The sequence below is a fragment of the Xenopus tropicalis genome, chromosome 1 (genome assembly GCF_000004195.4).
Source record: "Xenopus tropicalis strain Nigerian chromosome 1, UCB_Xtro_10.0, whole genome shotgun sequence".
In the NCBI taxonomy this organism is placed as follows: domain Eukaryota; kingdom Metazoa; phylum Chordata; class Amphibia; order Anura; family Pipidae; genus Xenopus; species Xenopus tropicalis.
The window spans coordinates 104,598,934-104,624,597 of NC_030677.2; the positions used below are offsets into that span (position 1 = coordinate 104,598,934).

Here is a 25,664-nt window from a genome sequence, read left to right on the forward strand (position 1 = left end):
TTAACTATGCCTAATTTAATCCTTTGGTGCTGTGTTTCTCCAATGTACTAGCATTCTCAGTGTGCTCAGTTACTCACCACTTCCAGTGCTGAGATTTCCTCCTCCTGCACAGTCTCAATAAGTTCAAGCATCTCATGGTGCACTCTCCTCTGTAAATCCCCCACCTTTTCCTGTCAGAGCTCTTATCTGTGAATCACAGGTGGCTGACTGCTTCCAAGTTTCTTGTTTTGGCACTTGCTACTTTGTTCGTTGCTGCCTCTGACATCACTTCAGCCTAGACTTATACTGTACTCCCTCTGACAACAGTGCAGTAAGTCACACCTGGTGTATGGTCTGTTTCTTTATGCCTGTGTTTTTGTAGGTAGGCAGAGAGAAGCAGATTCAATCCCATCTGCAGCTCTATGTAGAGGCACAGTGTCGACCTAAGTGTAGCTAAACAGAGGGAAGAATGGCCTAAAAAATGCATATGCATGCCTTTTCAGTCCAGTCTCCACTCCACTATGTGTAGCTGCACTAAGACCAATACTGTACCTGTCAGTGCAGCTACACAGAACTGCAGATGGGAGCGGATCCAATTCTCTCCTCCTGCCTACAAAACAAAGGCAGAGAGAACAAGTACTGTCTTGCATAAAAATAGACATTAGATAGAGGGATGAAAACATAGTATATTGGCTCTTTATAGGTCTCTGGTAAGGCCTCACAGTCCTTAAGAAGGATATTAATGAGCTGGAGAAAGTGCAGAGACGTGCAACTAAACTGGTTAAAGGAATGAAACTCTATGAGGAAAGAGTATCAAGTACATTAGAACACCTTATACAGAGAGAGATGGGGATCTTTTTCACTCAGAAAAGAACTAAGTACTGAGGCCGCAACAGAAACTTCATTTGAAGCAGTGTAGGTGGTTTTTCACAGTGAGGGCAGTGAGGCTGTAAAATGCCCCTCCAGGTGTAGTGATGGTAGCTTCCTTTAATGCCTATAGGGCTGTGACGCACGGGGAGATTAATTGGCGCACAACAAATCTTCCTTGTCGCGGGCGACTAATCTCCCGCAATGCCATCCCACCGGCTAGAATTTAAACCCCCCGTGGGATGGCAAACGCGGTGCCGTAATTTGCCAAAGTTGCCTTGAGAGGAAACTTTGGCGACGTTGGCAAATCATGGCACCGAGCATGACATCCCACTGGCGATATACATTCTAGCTGGTGGGATGGCATTTCGGGGAGATTATTCAGCCGCGACAAGGAAGATTTGTTGCGCGCCGTTTAATCTCCCCGTGTGTCACAGCCCTTAATGCCTTTAAGGGGCTTGGATGACTTCTTGAACAAGTATACTATTCAAAGCTCTTGTGATCTTAATATCTACATTTAGGGGGAGATTTATTAAAACATGAACGCTCGGAACGTTCATTCAAACGATCCAAGCGTATTTCCGCCGATTCTTTCGAACTTGTGCGACTTTTTCGTACGCTAGCGCGAAAAATTCGGAAACGTTCTGCCGCTGTTTACAATCGTTCGGTACGAAAATTTCGTGACTTTCGGATCGTCAATATGATATTATCGTGACTAATACAATTTTTTCGTAAGCATTTACGTGATATTTGCGATCTTCAGAAATTATTGTATCCAAACTGAATTTTTCCTATTTGGGATTCGAACTCATGTTTTAATGAATCGCCTCCTTAGTTTAGTATAGGTATCGGTATATATATAATTATATTGGACTTAATAGACTTTTTCCAAATCTAATTAACAATGTAACTATGGAAGGAGAAGATTCCACAGTGCAAGATGGTGCCCTTCAGCCTTACCCATGGCATCGGGGGGCAAAATTTTGAGAAAAGAAGCGTTTTCCACAGTATAAGACTGGGGTGTATCACCCAAGGGCTGATCACCCCAGCCAAAGAGGTCTCCATCCAACATTTATGCCACAGTATAGCTTAACTTTTGGCTTTACTAGTGTCCATCTGCCTCCTTCAGATTTGCATTCCCAGGACCTAAGGTTGATAAGCCACTGCCAGGGGAGCCAGATGATCTCTGGGACTTTGCAATATGTAGGCAGAAAAGGAAAAATACTCTGGGCACTTTTCAGCTGACCGAAGTGCTGGCCTGGCATTTAAGGTTATATTCGCTTGTGTGCACGCACACAAATTTTGAGGCCAGCAAACACAACAAATGTAGTGCGAACAATGAATTTTGTGTGAGAACATTTTGCATTTTTTCCCACATGTGCACACAAGTTTAAAATGTGTGCACCTAGCTGAGAAGGTTTTAGAGGGCACATTGCAAATGACTTGTCCTAACTCCACTCTCTCATTCCAATCACTGCAGGGTATTGTTAGATTAATAATCCAAACTTAAAACAAAAAATGAAGCCCCTTCTGCCTTGCAGAACTAGGGTCCTGAGCTGATGTGTGGCTTGGGTACTATCAGCAAGGAGTTTGTATGTTCTCAGGGTGTCTGTGTGTTTTTCCTCCTGCACTTCAAAACACATGGGCAGTTTAATTGGTTCCTGAGAAAAATTGAACATAATGAATGTGCTAAAGACCTGGGGCAGAGACTGATGTGAATGATGTATAAATTCTGCAGAAATGTGTTAGTGCCATATAAATACAAGAAAATAAAGGTGAACTACCACTTTTAATATGATCCTAAATGAAGCCTTCAACTTTAACCAGCAGATGGTGCTGATGGATTTTTTTTTTTTAATTAATTTTCTGTTTGTTCCTATACTTACTTAACCGGTCTATCATACAGATGCTTTAGATTCTATGATTTCTCTTGGATCAATGCTGCAGCACATAGACAGATTGACTAGAGCACACAAAGGTCAATATGGCCCACAATTATCCGTTTTATTCGATCAGCCAGTTTATGCAGAAAAAATAATTGTTCTAATGAATGTTTAAACAGATTGTTTTTTAATTGTTCTAACTGTTCTAATGAATTCTTAAACAGATTTAACCTGAAAGCAGTTCTAATTTGTAGAGCTGTCTCTTTCTGAAAGCTCAGAATCAGGCACAATGCCCTGAGATGGCTGCCTACACACCAATATTACAACTAAAAAAAAATACATTTGTTGGCTCAAGGTTAAAATTTTAAATGGTAGAGTGAATTATTTGCTATGTAAACTGTGTAATTTAGAAATGTGCTAGTTAATGGGCATTGCCTATGCATAAATAAAAAATCCTTTCTGTGCTGAAGTGTTTCTGTATACAAATAATAGTTAATTAACTGTTAATATAACTGAATCTTCACATTTTTGTTTAATAATCATTTGTTTTATTTGTGCATTATTAGTAAAACATTAGTGTATAAAAGCAAATGATAAATTCTGCCAATCAATCATTTTACATCAAATTTTAAACAATATAGTTAGGCTTTCCCAAGGTACAGAACAATATTTTACAACTTCAAGAAGGGTAATCCAGCAATTTGTTTTGAAACGTTTAATTTTAAGGATAGACCCATGTAAATCTATGCAATTTAGTCCAGGGATGTCCATCTGGAGTCCTAGGTGCCAAATGCAGTTCCAAGAAGTTTTTTATCCCTCCCAAACCAGTCCAGGAGATTGCAAGGACCTTTTTTAATGACATTCTTTTGACAAATCCTTCCAAAGAAAACGTGCTAAACTACCTTCTCAGTCCACTCCACAGTAACATTTTCAGACTTTTGTGTTCAGTTCTCAGTATTTGGCCTTGTCTTCTTCATAATGACAAATAAATATTCACCAAAAATAAATCTTAATTTCTTCGCTGTGCCATTCCTGAACCTGGAAGAGTAAGACAATAGTACCTATTATTTGAAAGGCTGCCTGACCTTTATTGAATTGCTGATTGGGATGCTTGTCATTTAACAATGTGAAACAATGTGCAACAAATAAGGAAACTTAGTTGAGGAAACATAATCTGTGTAAGAGTAATGAGAATGAAAATACATTGTGTCCCTTTTAATTTAGGTGTAGTACAATTTAAAGGGCACCTATCACCCTAAAATTGCTTACCCCACCAGAGGTGTGAGCAGGAAGTCTGGCTCATTATGCACATGCATACTAAATTGTATGGATGCCCGCACCGGAAGCTCCCTCTATTAACTGGTGTGGGAAGCAATTTTAGGTGCAGTTTAAAATGCATTTTGCAAGACTGAAGTTTTAGAATGCTATGCATTTTCAAAACAAGCTCTATTTCAGTGGATCCTGTAGACCTTAGTGGTCAGTTATGACTCTAGCGGGGATAAGTCCAAGAGCACTAGGAGGTGCAAGAGTGTGCCCCTTAATGCTCATTTGATAAAGCACTTGAGCCACCCTGCTGCTACGCTCAGTACTTGGCTCCAAATAAGAAATTTAGGGCAGGTGGTAAGTACAGGGCCCTGATGTGGGCTGCGTGTCATGCCATGTCTACCTTGCACCTCAGCATGACACAATGCCATACACAGTGGGGAAAGTGCAAAAAAATAGGCAATTGCGGCCAATTTTTGCATTTCACACACTACGTTGGGCATTGTAACTGAGCCCTCATATGTGTATATCACCTTTGTGACTGGATGCCAGTTATCCTGATATGCCATCAGTGAGATATTAAAGGAGATCTGTCACCCTAAGAAATAATTCCAAATTCTTTTCTATTGCATTTGTCAAGCAAAATGAACTTCACTTACACTATATAAATAATATAAATCTTGTTTCCTTCAGTCTTGGAATTACACAATCACAGCAAGCAGGCAGCTGCCATTTTGTGGGCACTGTTATTAAGGAATGCTTTGCATCATGCCAAAATCTTGTTTATGTGCCAGAATGGGGGACCAGATGCGCATGCCCATGCACTGGCTACACAATTAGATGGTGAGGGAGGGAGAAAATGAGTGCTGAATGGAAAGTGAACGTAATTTTCTGCCCTGTCTCTTTTTTAAAATCTTTTAAATGCCATTATAATGGGTATGTGTCAGTAAAAAAGGGATTTGGGTTTTATGTTTAACTTGAAAAGGACTTATATTATAGATTTGTGTCTGGGTGACAGGTCCCCTTTAAGGGCTCTGGCACACGGGGAGATTAGTCGCCCGCGACAAAACTCCCTGTTTGCGGGCGACTAATCTCCCCGAGTTGCTTTCACCTGCCATCCCACCGGCGAACATGTAAGTCGCCGGTGGGATGGCACACGCGGCGGCGCGATTTCGCGCAAATCGCCGAATAAGCCTCGCGAGGCAACTTGGGGAGATTAGTCGCCCGCGAACAGGGAGTTTTGTCGCGGGCGACTAATCTCCCCGTGTGCCAGAGCCCTAATGCAGTTCTGACATCAATAAAGTATTTCACCTTATGCCAAATTGTACAAATAATATTATTGCCTTGTTTTGTTTGAGTGTGTTTATAGTTTTCTATATTTCAAAAGAGGAAGACATTAAAGAACTGAATACATACGTAAGGTGTCGACATCATCATATAGATCCTTTTCACTGAAAACAAGAACAATATTAAGTTGCATTTATGTTTTCAACAAGTGTCATTTGGGGTTCCTAATACATATTTCTAATGATAATGTAATAAAAATTATAAAGCTGGATGGAGTAATGGTGACTGCATTCATAACATTTTTTCCACAATCCCTTTCATTGTACACATATGGGACCTGTTATCCAGACCATTCGGGACCTGGGGTTTTTTGGATAAGGGGTCTTTCCGTAATTCAGATTTTCATACCTTAAGTCTGCTAAAAAATCATTTAAATATTAAATAAACCCAATAGGATTGTTTTGAATCCAATAAGGATTAATTATATGTTAGCTGGGATCAAGTTCAAGGTCCTGTTTTATTAATACAGAGAAAAAGGAAATAATGAAAAAGTATTGCTTATAATAGAGTCTATATGGGAGATGCACTTTCTGTAATTTGGAACTTTCTGGATAATGGGTTTTTGCATAATGGATCCAATACCGTATTCTTAAGTATTTACACTTGTGATATTCTGAGTGCATCTTATGCTGACCAAATAATGTAAAAAAATTGGTCTGTTATTTAATGTGTAACTTACATCCTGATAGTTTGTTTACTGCATGTGTGTTCTCTGTAAGGTTTTTACACCGTGCATACATTAGTTAGTCAGTGGGCTAGAACATTGTGATGCCAGCTATTACATAAATGCTAGTGAAGGTAAAATACTTACATCTGCAAAACATATCTCCTTTTAACATAACCATCTGAAAAACACAAATTGTACATTATGTTAAGCAAACATGTTGGAAAATCTATTCCACTAATGCATCATCCAAAAGAACCACACAGCACCCCCAAGTGATTAAATGATATTGCTGGTTACTGAAAAAACCACATGGGAACTCTGAGCTTCTAACTGTTGCTAAGCAATATTGGTTAGTACACTGGGGAGAGGCTGAGGGTTGGATAACAGATCAAATACCAATGTCATTTATATACTACTACAAGACCACCAAGGAAGTGTTTAACTGCATACCAAACTCAAAGGATTACATACATTTCCTTTTACTATTTCTGCACAACACCTTCTCCTCATTGGTGAACTGTATAACTTCCAGTATTTCTCCTTTGCTGATTGGTAATTCTTTTCCTCCACCTCTTTTATTCCCCGCGCTTGGAACAACCATCATTCGAGTCAAAACTCTAATTTCACCAGTAAACTGAGGAGGGAAAGTAAATGTACAAGCATTAATATTAATATTTAACAGTGAAAGTCAGAATTATTTTGCTTCCATACTATTATCCTACATAAGGAGCAACATGGTTTCAAAAAACCATAGGGGTCATTTATCACCTCTACATCAAAGTCCTCAGTGCAAGACTTGCCCTCTGCATTCCATTTGAGACACACAATTTGGGGAGTGGCAGAGGCCATTCCTTATCTAGGAAAGGTTCAACAAGACTGGGGGAAGAAGTGCTCGATGAATAAGATATTAAACGGTGCCTCTTAGGGTGAAGACATACTGAGGTACTTAGTAGCAGCTACTTTTTCATGGCTACTAAACTCCAGAAAATCTAGAAAAAACTCCAGAAAATGATCAGCATTGTCTATTTTAGTAACCACAACAAGTAGCTGCTACTGGTAGCTCTGTGTGTCTTCACCCTTAGGGTTATCCCTTGGTATTTTGAAAAATTACCCCTTATGTTTTTGTAGGTAATGGAGGATATTAAAGAGATACTGACACCAGAAAGTAAATCTTTTTTTTACATCTATCATAACAAGAACTTTATAAAAATATTTGCCTGATGCGTTTACATTACCTGTCTGATCCCCTGTGTTCCTCTATGAGGGGGCAGCCATATTTGTCTGTTAGCATTAGAAGCTATAACTGACAGGTTGGGAAGGGACAGTCAGGTTGGCAAAACAGTCAGGTTTAGGAACTTCAAGTAACAACTAGAAAGGGAAGTTTGAGAACAAACTTCATGTTGGGTTGAAAAACGTTGTCACTGACGGTTTTCACTGAATAAAATCTGATCTGTTGTTGGCTCTGCCCATTTTTTCTAACCTTGGACCACAGTTATATAGTAAAAACCACTGTGCAAAGTTTGGGGACCCTGGTTTTAATAGTGTCTGAATGGCAGCAATTTAAATTTTCCCACTGAAAGTGACGTCTGGTGGCTCCGCCCACTTTTTCTAACCTGGAACTACCCAGTGACTAACTCTGCAAAGTTTAGGAACACTAGGATTAATAGTTAAAGAATGGCAGCAGTTTAAATTTAAACCAATAAAAGTCAATAGGTAAATTGTGATTGCTGGGTGTGCCCACTTTCTCTAACCTTGAGTCGAAGTCACCCAGTGACAAACAGTGGGCATCCTGGCATAGTATGCAATAGTGTGAGAATGACAGCATTTTACATTTAAACCAATAAAATTCAATGGATAAAATCTGATTGGATGAAATTTAATGGGTGGAAATGAATTGGCTGTTGGTGGCTCTGCTTTTCAAAGTTTGGGGACCTTAGTATTAATATTTAAAGAATGGCAGCAGTTTAAATTTAAACATATGAAGTCTATAGGTGAAATCTGATTGGCTGTTGTTGGCCCTGCCAACTTGAACATAGTCACCCAGTGAGAAACTGTGCAAAGTTTGGGGACCCTGGCATCAAACCAATAAAATTCTATAGGTGATATCTAATTGGCTGTTGGTGGCTCTGCCCACTTTTTTAAAACTAAAACTGCAGTCCCCTAGTGACCAGCTGTGAAAAGTTTGGGGACCCTGGTGTTAATACTGTGAAAATGGCAGCAGGTTGAATTTCCCATTGAAAATCAATAGGTAAAATCTGATTGGCTGTTGTTGGCTCCACCCACTTTTTCTAACTCTGAACTGCAGTTACCAGGTGACTAGCTCTGCAAAGTTTGGAGACCTTAGTATTAATATTTAAAGAATGGCTGTAGTTTAAATTTAAACATATGAAGTCTATAGGTGAAATCTAATTGGTTGTTGTTGGCCCCACCCACTTTTCTAAACTTGGAACATAGTCACTTAGTGACAAACTGTGCAAAGTTTGGGGACCCTGACATGAAACATGTGAGAATGGCAGCAGTTAAAATTTTCCCACTGAAAACAATGAAAGAAATGTAACCTTGAGTACAAAGTCATGCAGTGACTGACTGTGCAAAGTTTGCGAACTCTGGCATCAAACCAATAAAATTCAATAGGTGAAATCTGATTGGCTGTTGGTGGCCCCGCCCACTTTTTCAAAACTAAAACTTTAGTCCTCTAGTGACCAACTGTAAAAAGTTTGGGGACCCCGGGGATATTACTGTGAGAACGGCAGCAGGTTGGATTTCCCCATTTAGAGTCAATAGGTAAAAAAGTTTGGGGAGTGTAGCCTCAAAGCTGTAAGTTTGGCAGCAGTTTCAATTTCCCCATAAAAGTCAATGGGTACAATATGATTGGCTGTTGTTGGCCCCTCCCACTTTGCATTTAACAAAAAAAAACTGAATACGTAGTCACCCAGTGACTGACTGTGCAAAGTTTGGAAAATCTTGCATCAAACCAATAAAAATCAATAGGTGAAACTTGATTGGCTGTTGGTGGCTCCACCCACTTTTCAAAATTTAAACTGCAATCCCTAGTGACCAAGTGTAAAAAGTTTGGGGACCCCGGTGTTATTACTGTGAGACTGGCAGCAGGTTGAATTTCCGCCAAATCAATAGGAAAAATCTGATTGGCGGATCACAGCTCTGCCCACTTTTGGGCATCCAACAATCATCCTATTTTCATTCAGGCTGACCCCATGACTATGTGATTCAAGTTTGGGGTAGTCTCAAAGCTGTAAGATTGGCAGCAGTTTCAATTTCCCCATTAAAGTCAATGATTAAAATTTGATTGGCTGTCGTTGGCCCCTCCCACTTTGGGGTCATCCAACAAATGTTGCTGCTTCATTCAGGGTGACCCCATGACTATGTGATTCAAGTTTGGGGAGCGTAGTCTCAAAGCTGTAAGATTGGCAGCAGTTTCAATTTCCCCATTAAAGTCAATGATTAAAATTTGATTGGCTGTTGTTGGCCCCTCCCACTTTGGGGTCATCCAACAAATGTTGCTGCTTCATTCGGGGTGACCCCATGATTATGTGATTCAAGTTTGGGGGTGTAGCTTCAAAGCTGTAAGTGTGGCAGCAGTTTGAAAATCTTCCCTGTAAAAGTCAATGGGAAAATTGGGGGGTTCGGAGCGGCGCCACAAAAAGACGGGGGGCGCAATCGCTTAGAAAAGCACAAGCCACCTGCTCTGCTATAGGGCGAAGATGTGTGGGGAGTTTGGGTGCTGTACCCCTAAAACTGTAGGAGGAGTAGCGTTTAGAAAATGGGGGGCGCTAAGAAGAAGAAGAAGCGGAAGAATAAGCCAAAGTGGAAGAACAGTAGGTTGGGGTTTTCAACCCAACATAAAAAAGCGGAAGAATAAGCTGAAGTCAAAGAACAGTAGATTTCAACCCAACATAATGATACTGTTTCATGACAGCCCCTATACCTAAAGATGGACTGTACCATTTTGTCAGATGGGGGGAAGTTGGACTGTACCATTTCGTTGGCGGGGGGAGTCGGACCGTACCATTTTTTTGGACGGGGGTTTTTGGGACCATACCATTTTTGGAGGGGGGGTCAGACCGTACCATTTTTTGAATGGGGGGGGTCGGACCATACCATTTTTTGGAGGGGGGGGCAGACCGTACCAATATTTGGGGGGTGGGGGTCTGACCATACCATTTTATTTAAGGGGGGGTCGGACCATACCATTTTTTAGAGGGGGGGGTCGGACCGTACCATTTTTTTGGGTGGGGGAGGGGGTTTGGACTGTACCAATTTTTTTGGAGGGGGGGTCGGACCGTACCATTTTTGGAGGGGGGGTTTGGACCGTACCAATTTTTCGGAGGGGGGGGTCGGACCGTACCATTTTTGGAGGGGGAGGGGGTCGGACCGTACCATTTTTTTGTAGGGGGGGGGGGGGGTTGGACTGTACCATTTTTTGGAGGGGGGGGTCGGACCGTACCATTTTTGAGAGGGAGGGTTCGGACTGTACCATTTTTAGAGGGGGGGGTCGGACCGTACCAATTTTTGGGGGATGGGGGTCAGACCGTACCATTTTATTTGTCGGGGGGCGGACCGTACCATTTTTTTGTGGGGGGGTTTGGACCGTACCATTTTTTTGGAGGGGGTGGGGTCGGACCGTACCAATTTTTGGAGGGGGTCATACCCTTAAAACTGTAGGAGGAGTAGCATTTAGAAAATGGGGGGCGGACGTTACCATTTTTTTGAAGGGGGTGGACCATAACATTTTTTGGAGGGGGGGGTCGGAGCGTACCAATTTTTGGGGGGTGGGGGTCGGACCGTACCATTTTGTTTGAGGGGGGGTCGGACCGTACCATTTTTTTGGGGGGGGGTGGACTGTACCATTTTTTGGAGGGGGGGTTTGGACCGAACCATTTAGTTATGTAGCAAAAACCACTGAGCAAAGTTTGGGGACCCTGGTTTTAATAGTGTCTGAATAGCAGCAATTTAGATTTCTCCACTGAAAGTCAACAAGTGACATCTGATTGGCGTTAGGTGGCTCCACCCCGGTGTTATTACTGTGAGAATGGCAGCAGGTTGAATTTTCGCCAAGTCAATAGGAAAAATCTGATTGGCTGTTCACAGCTCCGCCCACTTTTGGGCATCCACCAATCATCATATTTTCATTCAGGCTGACCCCATGACTATGTGATTCAAGTTTGGGGAGTGTAGCCTCAAAGCTGTAAGATTGTCAGCAGTTTCAATTTCCTCATAAAAGTCAATGGGTGAAATTTGATTGGCTGTTGTTGGCCCCTCCCACTTTGAGGTCATCCAACAAATGTCGCTGTTTAATTCGGGGTGACCCCATTATTATGTTATTCAAGTTTGGGGGGTGTAGCTATAAAGCTGTAAGATTGGCAGCAGTTTCAATTTCCCCATAAAAGTCAAAGGGTAAAATTTGATTGGCTGTTGTTGGCCCCTCCCACTTTGGGCTCATCCAAAAAAAGTCGTGGTTTCATTTGGGGTGACCCCATGATTATGTTATTCAAGTTTGGGGGGTGTAGCTTCAAAGCTGTAAGAGTAGCAGCAGTTTGAAAATCTTCCCTGTCAAAGTCAATGGGAAAATTGGGGGGTTCGGAGCAGCACCTCAAAAAGATGGGGAGCGGGATCACTTAGAAAAGCACAAGCAACCTGCTGCACTATAGGGCGAAGAAGTGTGGGGAGTTTGGGTGTTGTACCCCTAAAACTGTAGAAGGAGTAGCGTTTAGAAAATGGGGGGTGCTAAGAATAATAATAATAAGAAGCGGAAGAATAAGCCAAAGTCGAAGAAGTACTTACAAAACCAAACCTGTCAGTGAAAACAAACCGCCAACACAACCTATAGGTAGCTTTTTATGTATATTCGTATTTTGATAAGTAGTTTTTTCGTGTCAGTATCACTTTAAGAAAGGTGGAGCAATAAAAGATTTCAGTAAGTTAAACATGTCTTCAACAAGAAGATCATGTATAGTGTTTGTGGAATAATATTGACAAGCAAACTGATTGATTGTGTTAAAAATGCACTTAAAATGGGATGCAAGAATTCTGCAGGTCCACAGGCCTGTGGCTATTTGCACAGTGCCCAAAGTGCAAAAAATGGCCAATTGAAAATACTGTAATATACTTCAAGCTGGCCAACTAAGTCATCCCCTATGGCCAGTCCTACACCTTCCTTCCCGACTCATTAAAAATTCTACTGTTTTAAAATACATTTAACAAAGGGCTTGAAGTATATTGCAATAAATGGACAAACAATCCCTGTTTTGCTTGAAGGGGAGGACATTTCTTGGTAGCTTAATGTACAGAATGTGTTAGGGGTATATTTATCATGCTGTGTAAAAGTGGAGTGAAAAATTACTGGTGATGTTGCTCATAGCAGCCAATCAGATGATTTGCTTTGGTTTTCTAACTGTTGAAATCTAATTGCTGATTGGTTGCCCTGAGCAACATCACCAGTAATGCTTCACTCCACATTGTACACAGCATCATAAATATACCCCTTAATGTCCTACATATATTGATAATGGGTCTGGTTGTTGCCTATATGTATTTTGTGGTCACAACCCCATGGCACCCCCCACCTAATGGTTTAAAATGTAATGGTTGAGCACAACTTTCCCTTTTACTCTTTTTACTATTCTGCTTATTATTAAATGTCCAAAGTTTTTTAAACAATACTAATGTTATTACAACAAATATAAACTGCTGTCCCTAAAACTGCAGCAACAAGGATCTTAGTGACCCATCTATATTTTACTTGCTGTCTGTAGTTCCTCCTGATTCTGTTCTCTTCCTGTGCTAAGGCTGAAAGAGTAATGAGCTTAATGTGAGATATGGAATTGTTCTCCTGGATACAGAGGTTCTAACTATGCCACTGGTTTTCCTAGAATGATGTTGCAAATAGCCAACTGATTTATAGGGTTCGGTCCATTAAACTTAATGGGCCAGATTCAATTTGAAGAAAAGCATACTCATAATTCAATTCCAGCTTTTCCCATAGAGCCAAATGCAATTCAATGAAAAAAAACTTATCTCACTGTTTACCACATGAAAACCTTATTAAAGTCTACGGGAAAAAAGTGGAACCAAATTAGGAGCAATGTTTTTTCCCCTCAAATTGAATCTTGCCCCAAACTCTTGTGGGCCCCACAATTTATCATTATAAGACTTAATTCTATATAACGAACAAACTATCACCTTGAACCTCTTTTTTAAGTCCTTTGCTTCTCTTTCTTCATCTGTAGGTTTCTCCCTCTTTGGTATTTGTGGTTTTATTTGGTTTCTGTAAGAACAGTGCAGGCAGTGAAGAGATAGCATACTTGAATATGTTGATATTCTAGGTCACATTATTGTGTTGATGTAAAGTTGAGAACAAGGAAGCAGAATTACTGATTTTCATGATCAAGCATAAACAAGAAACAAAAAAACATGACTATGGAAGAAAAACTCAACCTTTTTCCATGATAACTAAAAAAACTAAAATTGATTACTTACATACAGTGGCTTGCAAAAGTATTCGGCCCCCTTGAACTTTTCCACATTTTGTCACATTACAGCCACAAACATGAATCAATTTTATTGGAATTCCACGTGAAAGACCAATACAAAGTGGTGTACACGTGAGAAGTGGAACGAAAATCATACATGATTCCAAACATTTTTTACAAATAGATAACTGCAAAGTGGGGTGTGCGTAATTATTCAGCCCCCTGAGTCAATACTTTGTAGAACCACCTTTTGCTGCAATTACAGCTGCCAGTCTTTTAGGGTATGTCTCTACCAGCTTTGCACATCTACAGACTGAAATCCTTGGCCATTCTTCTTTGCAAAACAGCTCCAGCTCAGTCAGATTAGATGGACAGCGTTTGGGAACAGCAGTTTTCAGATCTTGCCACAGATTCTCGACTGGATTTAGATCTGGACTTTGACTGGGCCATTCTAACACATGGATATGTTTTGTTTTAAACCATTCCATTGTTGCCCTGGCTTTATGTTTAGGGTCGTTGTCCTGCTGGAAGGTGAACCTCTGCCCCAGTCTCAAGTCTTTTGCAGACTCCAAGAGGTTTTCTTCCAAGATTGCCCTGTATTAGGCTCCATCCATCTTCCCATCAACTCTGACCAGCTTCCCTGTCCCTGCTGAAGAGAAGCACCCCCAGAGCATGATGCTGCCACCACCATATGTGACAGTGGGGATGGTGTGTTCAGAGTGATGTGCAGTGTTAGTTTTCCGCCACACATAGCGTTTTGCATTTTGGCCAAAAAGTTCCATTTTGGTCTCAGAGCACCTTCTTCCACATGTTGCTGTGTCCCCCACATGGCTTGTGGCAAACTGCAAACGGGACTTCTTATGGTTTTCTGTTAACAATGGCTTTCTTCTTGCCACTCTTCCATAAAGGCCAACTTTGTGCAGTGCACGACTAATAGTTGTCCTATGGACAGATTCCCCCACCTGAGCTGTAGATCTCTGCAGCTCACCCAGAGTCACCGTGGGCCTCTTGGCTGCATTTCTGATCAGCGCTCTCCTTGTTCGGCCTGTGAGTTTAGGTGGACGGCCTTGTCTTGGTAGGTTTACAGATGTGCCATACTCCTTCCATTTCTGAATGATCGCTTGAACAGTGCTCCGTCGGATGTTCAAGGCTTTGGAAATCTTTTTGTAGCCTAAGCCTGCTTTAAATTTCTCAATAACTTTATCCCTGACCTGTCTGGTGTGTTCTTTGGACTTCATGGTGTTGTTGCTTCCAATATTCTCTTAGACAACCTCTGAGGCCGTCACAGAGCAGCTGTATTTGTACTGACATTAGATTACACACAGGTGCACTCTATTTAGTCATTAGCACTCATCAGGCAATGTCTATGGGCAACTGACTGCACTCAGACCAAAGGGGGCTGAATAATTACGCACACCCCACTTTGCAGTTATTTATTTGTAAAAAATGTTTGGAATCATGTATGATTTTCGTTCCACTTCTCACGTGTACACCACTTTGTATTGGTCTTTCACGTGGAATTCCAATAAAATTGATTCATGTTTGTGGCTGTAATGTGACAAAATGTGGAAAAGTTCAAGGGGGCCGAATACTTTTGCAAGCCACTGTATGTAAAGCTGAGGGGGAAAAAAGTCAGTTGCAAACAAAAATTGCATTATTTCATATCTTTTCAATGAGTCTGTCAAATCTAACCCCTTATAAAAAAATAAAGTCACTCAGTGGCTGAAGATATACTTTCTATTAACCCTAATAGATTTGTTTGCGTTTGATACGTTTTGGTATAAACTTAAAGGAGAATGCAAGTCAAAATGTAAAAAGCATACTGCCCAATAGTCCTCCTATTGTTTAGTAAAAACGCCACACTTTTGGCTCACCTAATCAAATATTTACTCAGTCACAGTTACTTCACATTTTCTAGAACAGGCAGCCATCTCTAAAAAGGTATTCTCCCTTCCTTTCCCTCCTTGCTTCATACTGCACGTGTGTTTCATTCCCTCCCCCCTCCCCTCTGCCCGATCCGCTTCTGATTGGCTGGTGGGTATGTGTAGCTCAGAACAGGAGACAGGATCAAGTTACACACATGCTCAGAGAATAGGAAGGCTGCCGCTGGCAGCCTACAGGAAGGACAGAGAGATTTCAGTGATGTCACTGGAGTCTTCACACTGCTGTAGGCTGCCAGCACCATATCTCAGAGAAGCAAGCAGGGATCTGGGAATTGAGATATGCAGTAAGTACTTAAAAAGAATGCCTTTAGACTTACTTTTAATTTATATTAATCTTTCATTGTCCTTTAATATGGTATAAATTCGAATTAACCTTGATCATTGCTGTATTTATAAAATGTCACAATAATGCTTGAATCATTCATATGAAAATTTTGAGTTTCATTTGAAAATTGCGAATTTTTCAAGATGAAAGTATTGTTAAAACTCGAAAAACTTGAGTTTAAATGGACGTTCGTTTCCATGAATCCTCTTTATTTTTCCCAAACAGGAGTTGCTCCTGCAGGCATTTTAAGAGCATTGGCACTCATTCTTGGAAAACAATAATGTGTTTAAGTTTCACTTGAAACTGGGTGAAATAGAAAACAACGTGGGTATTAACTTTCCCTTGAAGCTGTCTGAAACTATAAACAATGAGGGGATTAAGTTCCCCTTGAAGCTGGGTGAAATTGAAAACAATGAGGGGTTTAACTACTCATTGAAAGTTCAAGTAAAGGCTGTCACTGACTATACTATTCCTCTATTATTCTAAACCTCCATAGGACTTCAATGGTATTTGACAGATCAAACTTGCCAAATTTTTTTTGACAAAAAAAAAATTAACTAAACATTAATAAATCAAAAATTCTGGGAGTTTTTTTAAAAAAAAATTTCAAAATTTTTTTTTCAAGGTACAATAACGAAATTATCGAGTTCTTGTGAAAACCCATTTGTAAATCTCGAGATTATCTAGAACAAAAGAAAAAATCCGACTTTATCTCAAAATTGCTTAGTAAATGTGCCCCCTAAGTATGACCAACAGTATTCAACACAACCTGCAATGCAATGTAGATCACATTTCCAAAAGTCAAACAATCATAATCAGAAGTTATAATTGTGTTTGCATTGCTTTTTATGTTGTCTTTATGTAATTTAAATTTGATTATTTAAAAGCAAACTGCAAAAAAGAAAATACCTTGATTGACTTGAATTTCTTTGGAACATTCTTGTGAGATAACTTTGCTGATTTCTTTGCAAGGATACGGGAAAACATAGAATAGAAAAAAAAAAAAAAACGTTATTTTATTTACTGCAAATTCAAGCGAGTACTATTGTTGCCAATGCTAAACTAAAAAAGAACCACAGATAAATAAAATTGCCACCATAAAAAAATGAGACTATTAAATATGTTCAACAAGTATTTGTATCAGATGAATGACACCTGACTGGCGTCTCTCTGCTTAAAGGAGAAGGAAAGGTACAATCACTAGGGGGTGCCAAAATGTTAGGCACCCCCCAGTGATTGTAATAGCTCACCTGATACCCCGGGCTGGTGCTCCTGTTAGGAGAAAACTACACCTTCCCATTTGTCTTTGTTCTTCCGAATCCTGGGGCCAGCGCATGCACAGTAGGGTGAAAATGCCGACTTTTGTGTTAAAGTTCCGCTTTTCAATCTACTGTGCATTCACAAGCATTGTAAAGACAGAAGAAGGAAGAGGCTTGCTGTCTCACAGCTACCCTGAGCTGGTGCGGTTTTATATGTGAATCTGGACTTTACAAAAGAAAACACATTAGGAGCCAAATAACTGCCTGTATGTGTTTTGGCATTTGGGAGGCAAGTGTGGTACCCAGAGGAAACCCATGCAAGTACAGGGAGAGCATTTGTACAACCATTACAAAAATCTGTATATTCCCTCTTCTTTTTAAAGTTAAGTTAAATCGCATCTAGCTATAGTGAACCTTATTAAACTACTTGTTTCCCTGGCAAATAAATTACTACTGATAACGATCCTAAATATTTGCTTAGGCCTCAAGGCACTATTGAACTATTTATGTACATACATATGTTTCTCTATTTTGGCCACACCCCTGGCAAACTCTAGTAGGGCATGGTTTGAAGGAAAGGTTTTTACAGCTTCATGCACAAAATAATCCTGGTATATGTGGTTCTTGAGCTTTAAACAGTTTATTAGGTGGAGCAGGCATAATATAAATGTCACACAATTTATTTTAATAATCATTTATAAAGAGGTAATTCACCTTTAAGTTAACCTTTTATATGTTATAGAATGGCCTATCTTTGGTAACTTTAAAAATGTGGAGTTTTTTTATGTGCCTTTGTCATCTGCCTAAAATGGGGGTCACTAAGTAATCATTGAAGACATTTCACTGCTCATCCGAGCAGCTTCTTCTGTTCATCTCTTCTTTATGTACTCATATTATCTATTAACAACCGAAAGTGGATGTTTTCCTGCATGCACTGTTATATTGTGATTTCACTAACGTTATACAGTATAAATGTTATAGTCTGCATGGTATCATTCATGTTAAATGAATGTCAAATCCTTGATCCAAGGAATGTTTCAGATCGCCATAGGTGTCAGGAAGGATTTTTTTCCCTCCTGAGGCATAATTGGAACTGGATGTATTTTAAGTTTTATTTGTCACAGCAGCGGTAGGAAATTCCCATAGTAAAGAAGAGGGAGAAAGGAGGTTCTCTCCTTTGACTGCACGGTGGGTTGATTGATCCAGATGCTACTACTGCTTGTATTAGGTGACAGCCTGCTTGGATTTCCTATCATTGAGGAATCGCAGATTCAGGACCGGCAGCAGAGCTGCTGAACTTCTCTCATGCTGGGAGATGCAGCCCCTGCTGGTAGCAGTTTGGGGCCATCCTCTCTGTAGGTAGAGGCAGCCTAATACTCAGTGGTGGATATAAAGCATTGTACTGATCTCAAGTCTTCAGTGAGGAACGGCAGAGCTTAGTAGTGATCTCTTATGGAATTCTGGCTTTGAATATTGCCTTGAGGTGAGGCTGGCAAGGTCCTATTTATTTGATAAAATGTGAATAAATGCTATGGCCATTTTAACCATTTCTGGCCTCTGGTGTTTTTAATAAGGTATGTAACAATGGGGTTCAGAGGGATGGTTAAAAGCAAAGGGTCAATTGAGGAGTCCCCTTGTCAATAAAAATATTGGGTGAAAAATAAAATGTTTGCAACCCTGTAAAGATTACATTAATACAAGTAATGACATTAAGAACAGGTTGCATAATATTTTCATACAGATGCATATCATATCATATCAGTGTTCAAAAACACTGAACTTTGTAATAAAAGTTATAATTAATGTACTGTTTAAAAGATTAATCAAATAAATCTTACTTTGCTTTTGCAGGTACAGCAGGGAATGTATTGGATATAAGCTCGGTGTCATCGTATATTGTATCTGCAATCCAAAACATATATAATAATATATATATATTTTCTGTTAAACAATATATTCCTGGTTTTAATTTTAATATATGTTATTCATTTAGAGTCCATACAATCTGAACCTGAGAGAGGATATAAGGTTCAGGATAGGAAGAAATAAGGACCTGTTCAAGTAAGAGTGATTTGAAGCATATGCATCACCTAATTGCTTTGGCAGCACTGTATTTATGAGGGGCAGGATGGGGATCCCCTTTTAACCTGGACGTCAGACAAGCATTGTTGTTGGGCACAAGGTGCAGCAGAGCCCTGTTCTTTCCATTTTCCAAGTTTAAGTATAGGGCTGCCTTGCGGCTGACAGCATGATGTGCAGACCACAGCAATGCCCCGGATATAAGTGCTGTGTAAATAAGTACTAAGAGGAACAATTTTGCTGCTTTTACAATTGCATTGGGGACATAAGTAAATTAACTCTTAAGTTTTAGGATAGAATATACATGTAAATGTATCATCTTGGGACGAAAGCCAACACATAAAATGACTAAACCTTGGGGTAAATGCATTGTGTTTCTTGTGGGAGACAACTGATGATGGCCCCCAAAATGCAGCATTCAGTTTGTCTCACACAGTAAACACAAAGGTTTTATCCTGTGGTTTAAGCAAACAAAAGGAATTCTGGGAATGAATTCCAAACACTTAAAAAAATTCCCAACTACAGACCGGTTTCACCTTTCTTGAGGCTCATCAGTGTAGTGCAGGGTTTTCTGATCAGCTTAGGTAGAGTCACCATGTGGTTCTACAAACAAATAAATAAGGTTGAGGAGACTGCCTCATACAGACAAAAGCAAACAAAAGGAATTCTGGGAATGAATTCCAAACTCTTGAAAAAATCCCATTTACATGGGTTTATCCTATAGGCTACAGCTCACCCACTGGGTTTAAAGCTGAAGCCAGGATAATAGCTGATCAGATTCCCAACTACAGACTGGTTTCGCCTTTCTTGAGGCTCATCAGTGTAGTGCAGGGTTTTCTGATCAGCTTAGAGTTTGGAATTCATTCCCAGAATTCCTTTTGTTTGCTTTTGTCTGTATGAGGCAGTCTGCTCAACCTTATTTATTTGTTTGTAGAACCACATGGCGACTCTACCTAGGCTGATCAGAAAACCCTGCACTACACTGATGAGCCTCAAGAAAGGCAAAACTGGTCTGTAGTTGGGAATCTGATCAGCTATTATCCTGGCTACAGCTTCAAACCCAGTGGGTGAGCTGTAGCCTATAGGATAAACCCATGTAAATGGGATTTTTTTAAGAGTTTGGAATTTATTCCCAGAATTCCTTTTGTTTGCTTTTGTCTGTATGAGGCTTCAACCTTATTTATTTGTTTATCCTGTGGTTTAGTCATTTCAATTGCTGTTCGCGGCTTTCTCATACAGACTTAGAGGGGGTGCTGATTAACTTTCTAGGACCAAAGGAGTGCCTGTGAATATTGTACATCCTGTGCATTTAGGTAATGATTTATCAATGTTTGAGTTTGGTCTTTTTGCATGATTCGAGTTTTTTTGCACTAAAAAAATTGAATTCACTTTATGGTTCCAAAACTCAAAAGTCTGGCATTTATTAAGTGCAAAAACCCTGAAAACTCAAATGTACAGCTTGCGAGTTTCTGTAGAAGTCAATGGGAGTTGCCCTAGGCAAAGTCATGCCATATTTTCAGGTCGAGATATTTGAGTTTTATTCAAGTTTGTAAACTCAAAGATTTGAAGTATTCAAGTTTTTTATTTGAATAGTTTGTCACATTAATAAATAAGTGAGCATTCGATATGTGAGTTTATTTAACTAAGAAAAAAAAACAGACTCGAATATTGATAAATAAGCCTATTAATGAATTTATGAAGAAGTCTTGTTTATGTATCTTGATAACTGAATGTCATTATTTTGGCAAATACTTTCATTGAAGAATAAAGCTCAAGGTCATAAAAGCATTAAATCATTTTTTACAACAACAACAATATGCCCTTTGTACTGGCTTATCAAAGTGCTCTTGTCGATCTGAAGAACACAAACAACAGACTGAGCCGTCTTTCTTTTTCCACTGCAGGACAGCAGAGCAGATATGGGATTTATATTTGTATTTCATTTGGTATAAAAACTTTAGCTATAAATAATGTAATAATTAAGTTGCATCTGTTGTGAGCAATTTCTTACATAGGAAAACATACTGCTCAAAAGCTTTTAATTATGAGAAGCATGACATATACATACAGTTAAACATGATGGTTATACCAATGACACCTCCCCAAAGTGAGCACTGGAAAAACATCAACTTCATCCCAAAAACAGGGCTGTATTTCTTAGAGCAGCACTGGCCCTCTAACCATTCATCATTCATCCTTGGCAATTGGGGCATGCAAAACACACATTGCATACTGTGCATGTTCTGATTGAGAAAGAAAGGGGTACCTCCTCCCTTAGTTCCATTGGGTTTAGCCTCAAATGTCTGGTGGCTGGTATTTATTATTAATATAAGCACCCAGCTCCATCCCCTAAAGCTGCTGCCCTAGATTTGGACTTGGACAGGTGTCTAAATATAAATGCAGCTCTGGTTACAGGCCCCCTGCAGTGGGATATCTGATGTGTAAATAGTGCTGAGATCTGTTGAGACCCTTTACCTTTACATTATATACAGTAGTTTAGTAACTCAAGGTGGCCCATGAACTGGTTATACTTACACTGATGACTTTTGGCCTCTCTAGGAGGCAAACCAATGTGACCTCAACTTCTAATTTCTATGAAGGGGGTGGAATAAATTTGCTCTTACACACACTTGCTTAGTTATAAGGTTTACTTATGCCTAAAAGTAATATATTATATAGAGGGTAAATAATGTAATTTTGGTAAAAGAAAGTTTTACTTTACTAAAAAAGATAACATTGCTTTTTATGCTTGTGTGAAAGCATCACTTTTTCATTCTATAATTTGTTATTTGAGTCAATCCTACCAAAATGATATATTGGGAATAGGGAGAAGAGAAAAAGGTGGCAGAAGGGAGCAGCAAGATGGGTTATAAATTTGAGGTTCTGGAAAAATGTTGACTAAGGTGTGGTGACCAATGTTTTCAAACTCTATGGAGCAGCCCCTATTTGACTTAGTGTGAGTGGATCCAACAGAACAGTAATACTTGTAACTGCCTAATTCCTTGTTTTATTTTTCACCAGAATATATGGAAGAAATCTGCAGGAGACTGATTGAATTCCCAGCATAAATCTGACAAGATAGGGTTTATCTTAGTGAGTCTATTGGGGGTCAGATAAGCTCTGTGCTAATAAATTATATTTTGATTCAAGTTATAAAGGGCAGCATGTGGCCTTGATTTTGGCATTCCCTTGGATAATTCATCATATCATTGATGTAAACACATGGTATATCTGGAGCCCTGCACATAACACTTACTGAAAGCATTTTTTTTAAAAAAATTGCTAAACTGATGTATACATACCATCAATATCGGTAATATTATAAATATTCTTTTCTCTAAAATGATAAAAGTAAATAAAATGAATGACAAATCTGGAATTATTTTAAGGGTTATCAAATTATTTTAGCAGACATACATTTATATGCATCAAAACTATATGCTCCTATGAACTGCTTTCCAGTGAGTTCCACAACACGGCACTGCGTGTGTTGATATCCTGTGGGTCAGTACCCACTGGCATGGTCACAGAAAAATACAGATGAACATGTTATTCTTTACTGGGCTACATTGTGCTGGCAGATATGCATAAGAGTCACTCATGTGTCCATCCTTGCTTACCCCGTAGAGCACTTCGGTTATGTTCATCCCTTAATGGATGTATCATTGGGCAGCAAAGCAAAGGTGGACACAGGAATGACAGTGTGTCCTAGCCCACCCATTCAACACTGTTTGTATATGGAAAAATGCATTTATTCCTCTTGATTTACCAGATTCATGGTTTATCTGATTCGTTATATGCCTGGCTTTGTGCCAACATCATACTCCTGTCAGGGTTGGACTAGGTGTCTGGGGCCCACCGAGGCTGCCACTTCAGAGACCCCCACACCCCACTCAGGGGGCCCCATCCCAGTAGTGAGCTCCATCACAGGCCATACCCGACGTTGCAACCCTCACCCCTTGTGTGTACTTTTTACTTCTTCCCTTTGTGCCTCAATCGGGGGGAGGTCAGGGAGAGTGCCCATAGGTTCCAGCAGGTCTGGGTTGGCTCTACATCTAAACCTGCGTGCTAGAACTCACTTGCATTTCACTAGCATTCATCTCATACTTTTTACATCTAAAAATAAGCTGGATCAAAAAAGGGAGAAGTAAGGCAAACTAATTAAACAGCAAACTATACACCTTAATAAATACCACAGGACTGATTTATGAACAAATGCGCTAAATTGCTCAATTCAGCACCTATCCCTGATATGCCTTTAGGTCTGGGTTAAAACTGGGGTAAATACTTACAGTTTAAGTACTGCTTTTCTTGGTACATAACCAACTAAAAGGTAAAGAAAAACATTTATAAGAAACAACTTTGTAATATTTAAAACACAGAACATATAAAATATCTTGTTAAACATGTCTTTCTCCAATGTGGTTTATTAACCACTTTAATATTACATCGTTGTATGATGTAGACAGCATCATTCAAAGACAATTTGCATTTGGACTTTATTTATTATTTATAGAATTATTTGTATTTTATATAGGTCCCTTAGACCGATTCGGCAGCTTATCGGCCCGTGTATGGGCAGCAACGACGGGCCTGCCTGACAGACATCTGGCCTGAAATCAGGCAGATCTAGATGGGGCAGGTTTGAAATTTAGTCGGAAACCAATGGACGTCTATACCCGTCATTCTAGTTCGATTCGAAATAGCCTGATATCGCCTTGGGAACCAAAAAGGAGTTTCATTACTGTGTCCTTGCAGCTGGGCTGTATGACAGTAAATCAGTACACAACAACTGACCCACCGCTCAGAATGCACTCTGGAATGCAGGGTAAACTGTCCATGTCATGGGTGACTTCAATCTGTACTAGCCAATGACTAGGGGGTATATTTATCAAGCTGTTTAAAAAGTGGAGTAAAACATCACCGGTGATGTTGCTGATAGCAGCCAATCAGATGCTAATTGCTGATTGGTTGCCCTGGGCAACATCACCGGTAATGCTTCACTCCACTTTTTACACAGCATGATAAATATACCCCTAGGTGTACAGCTCTGCAGGTTAACCCCTGCTGTGCTGGCTCAACCATAACATCTTGTTGCTAGGTGTTAATTATCCTAGCAGTTATGGAGTCCTAGATGGCCAATTAGAATAAGGTTACTTATTTGGACTTGGTTTATATTTTGCCACTCACATGCATAAAGCTTGCCTGTTATCTCAATGTCAGATACCTATGTAGTATAGTGTTGCAATGTTAGCAACTGTGTAGCAGACCAGCACATTTATAAACCTATAACAGTATAAATACCTTCTGTCATTGACATTGTCTGTTATGGGGATTATTATGAAAAACACATCTTATTCATAGAAGAGCTTTGGTGTTTAAATAATAATAAAGTGACATCATTTGTCACCTGATACTTACATTTCCCTTCACAGTTTCGGCATAATATTTTGTCTGTATTTGTCAGCTGAATCACATCCAAAATTTCTCCTTTTGTGTACAAAAGGTCCTTGTCTCCTAATTTTCCCAGCACAGCATTGGGGTCAACCATCATTCGTGTTAAGATTTTAATTTCCCCATGAAACTGTGGAAAAAACAATATAAATGTGTAGAGTATATATCAGTAGAATATAGCAGATCATTCACTGCTGTATGGAAAAACTGACAGGCAACATGTACTTGTCTTCTTAAAAAGTAAGCTCATTAAGGAAGTTGTTGATACTTTTTCACATGATGGTACATATGTCTCAGCTAGATGACAGAAGATGAGCTCATTTACACTGGGCAAATTTGCCCATGGGCTGTAACCCATGGCAACCAATTAACGATTGGTGTTTTTTCTGCCAGCTGCAGGTTGAACAATAAATGCAACAATGTAATTGGTTGCTATGGGCTACTGCACACAGGCAACTTTGTCCAGTGTTGATAAATGACCCCTAATGAGTTGACAAACATACTTGCAGTAGTTATATCCCCCCCCCTTTTTTTTTAGCACCAAGGATCACCTACAACTGTGGGAAATGGTTACAAATGACAAATAAGATATACAAACTTCTCATTACTAAGGGAAGTGTGTTGTGGACTATATGAAATGGGCGCGCATGCGTATTTGCGTCGGCGCACGGCAGGGAGGTTTGTTCGTGCATGCGCTCCGGGGAGAGGGGGGGGGCGCGAATGGGGGGCGGCCTCGGGGCAGGTGGAATCAAGTACAATTTTTTCAGCCCTTCCTGTTTTCACCATAGGCCCTTATAAGCCCTACTACATTTTAGCACTTTCTGCATCTTAAGGAGAAGGGTTAAATGTCTTTACCTGAAATTTCTTCCTAAATTCCTTTTCTAGTTTCTCTGTTCTCTTCAGATTCATGTCATTTCTCCAGTTGGTTATCAAGATACTTGCTTCACTTGTAGAACTGTAAAATTGAATTATATAAAATAAATATTTCATAAAATAAATAAATAAATATAGATTATTACTCACATATGTTGATCAGGGCAGGTTTGTTTGCTTCTACTTGTTTGTATTTATCAACATGTTCTGCTTCCCAGATAGCTACATATAGTTG

The 25,664-nt window shown here is 39.8% G+C and overlaps 1 protein-coding gene across 2 annotated transcripts in view; it reads right to left on the reverse strand.

Moving 5' to 3' along the window:
* Window positions 1–3,254: 3,254 nt before the first annotated feature.
* pram1 (PML-RARA regulated adaptor molecule 1) overlaps window positions 3,255–25,664 on the reverse strand; it is a 49,208-nt gene continuing 26,798 nt past the window's right edge. The window contains exons 6-16 of one of the 2 annotated variants that reach the window (XM_002934792.5): window positions 25,412–25,511; window positions 24,524–24,686; window positions 23,395–23,428; window positions 22,405–22,439; window positions 18,862–18,925; window positions 16,674–16,727; window positions 13,207–13,291; window positions 6,478–6,640; window positions 6,151–6,184; window positions 5,409–5,443; window positions 3,255–3,767 (exon numbers count right to left, since the gene is read on the reverse strand). In XM_002934792.5, coding sequence (XP_002934838.1) covers window positions 3,739–3,767; window positions 5,409–5,443; window positions 6,151–6,184; window positions 6,478–6,640; window positions 13,207–13,291; window positions 16,674–16,727; window positions 18,862–18,925; window positions 22,405–22,439; window positions 23,395–23,428; window positions 24,524–24,686; window positions 25,412–25,511 — 796 coding nt within the window. In that variant the 3' untranslated portion in view covers window positions 3,255–3,738. The remainder of the gene's footprint in view (window positions 3,768–5,408; window positions 5,444–6,150; window positions 6,185–6,477; window positions 6,641–13,206; window positions 13,292–16,673; window positions 16,728–18,861; window positions 18,926–22,404; window positions 22,440–23,394; window positions 23,429–24,523; window positions 24,687–25,411; window positions 25,512–25,664) is intronic. The other variant, XM_031905404.1, reaches the window with a different exon arrangement.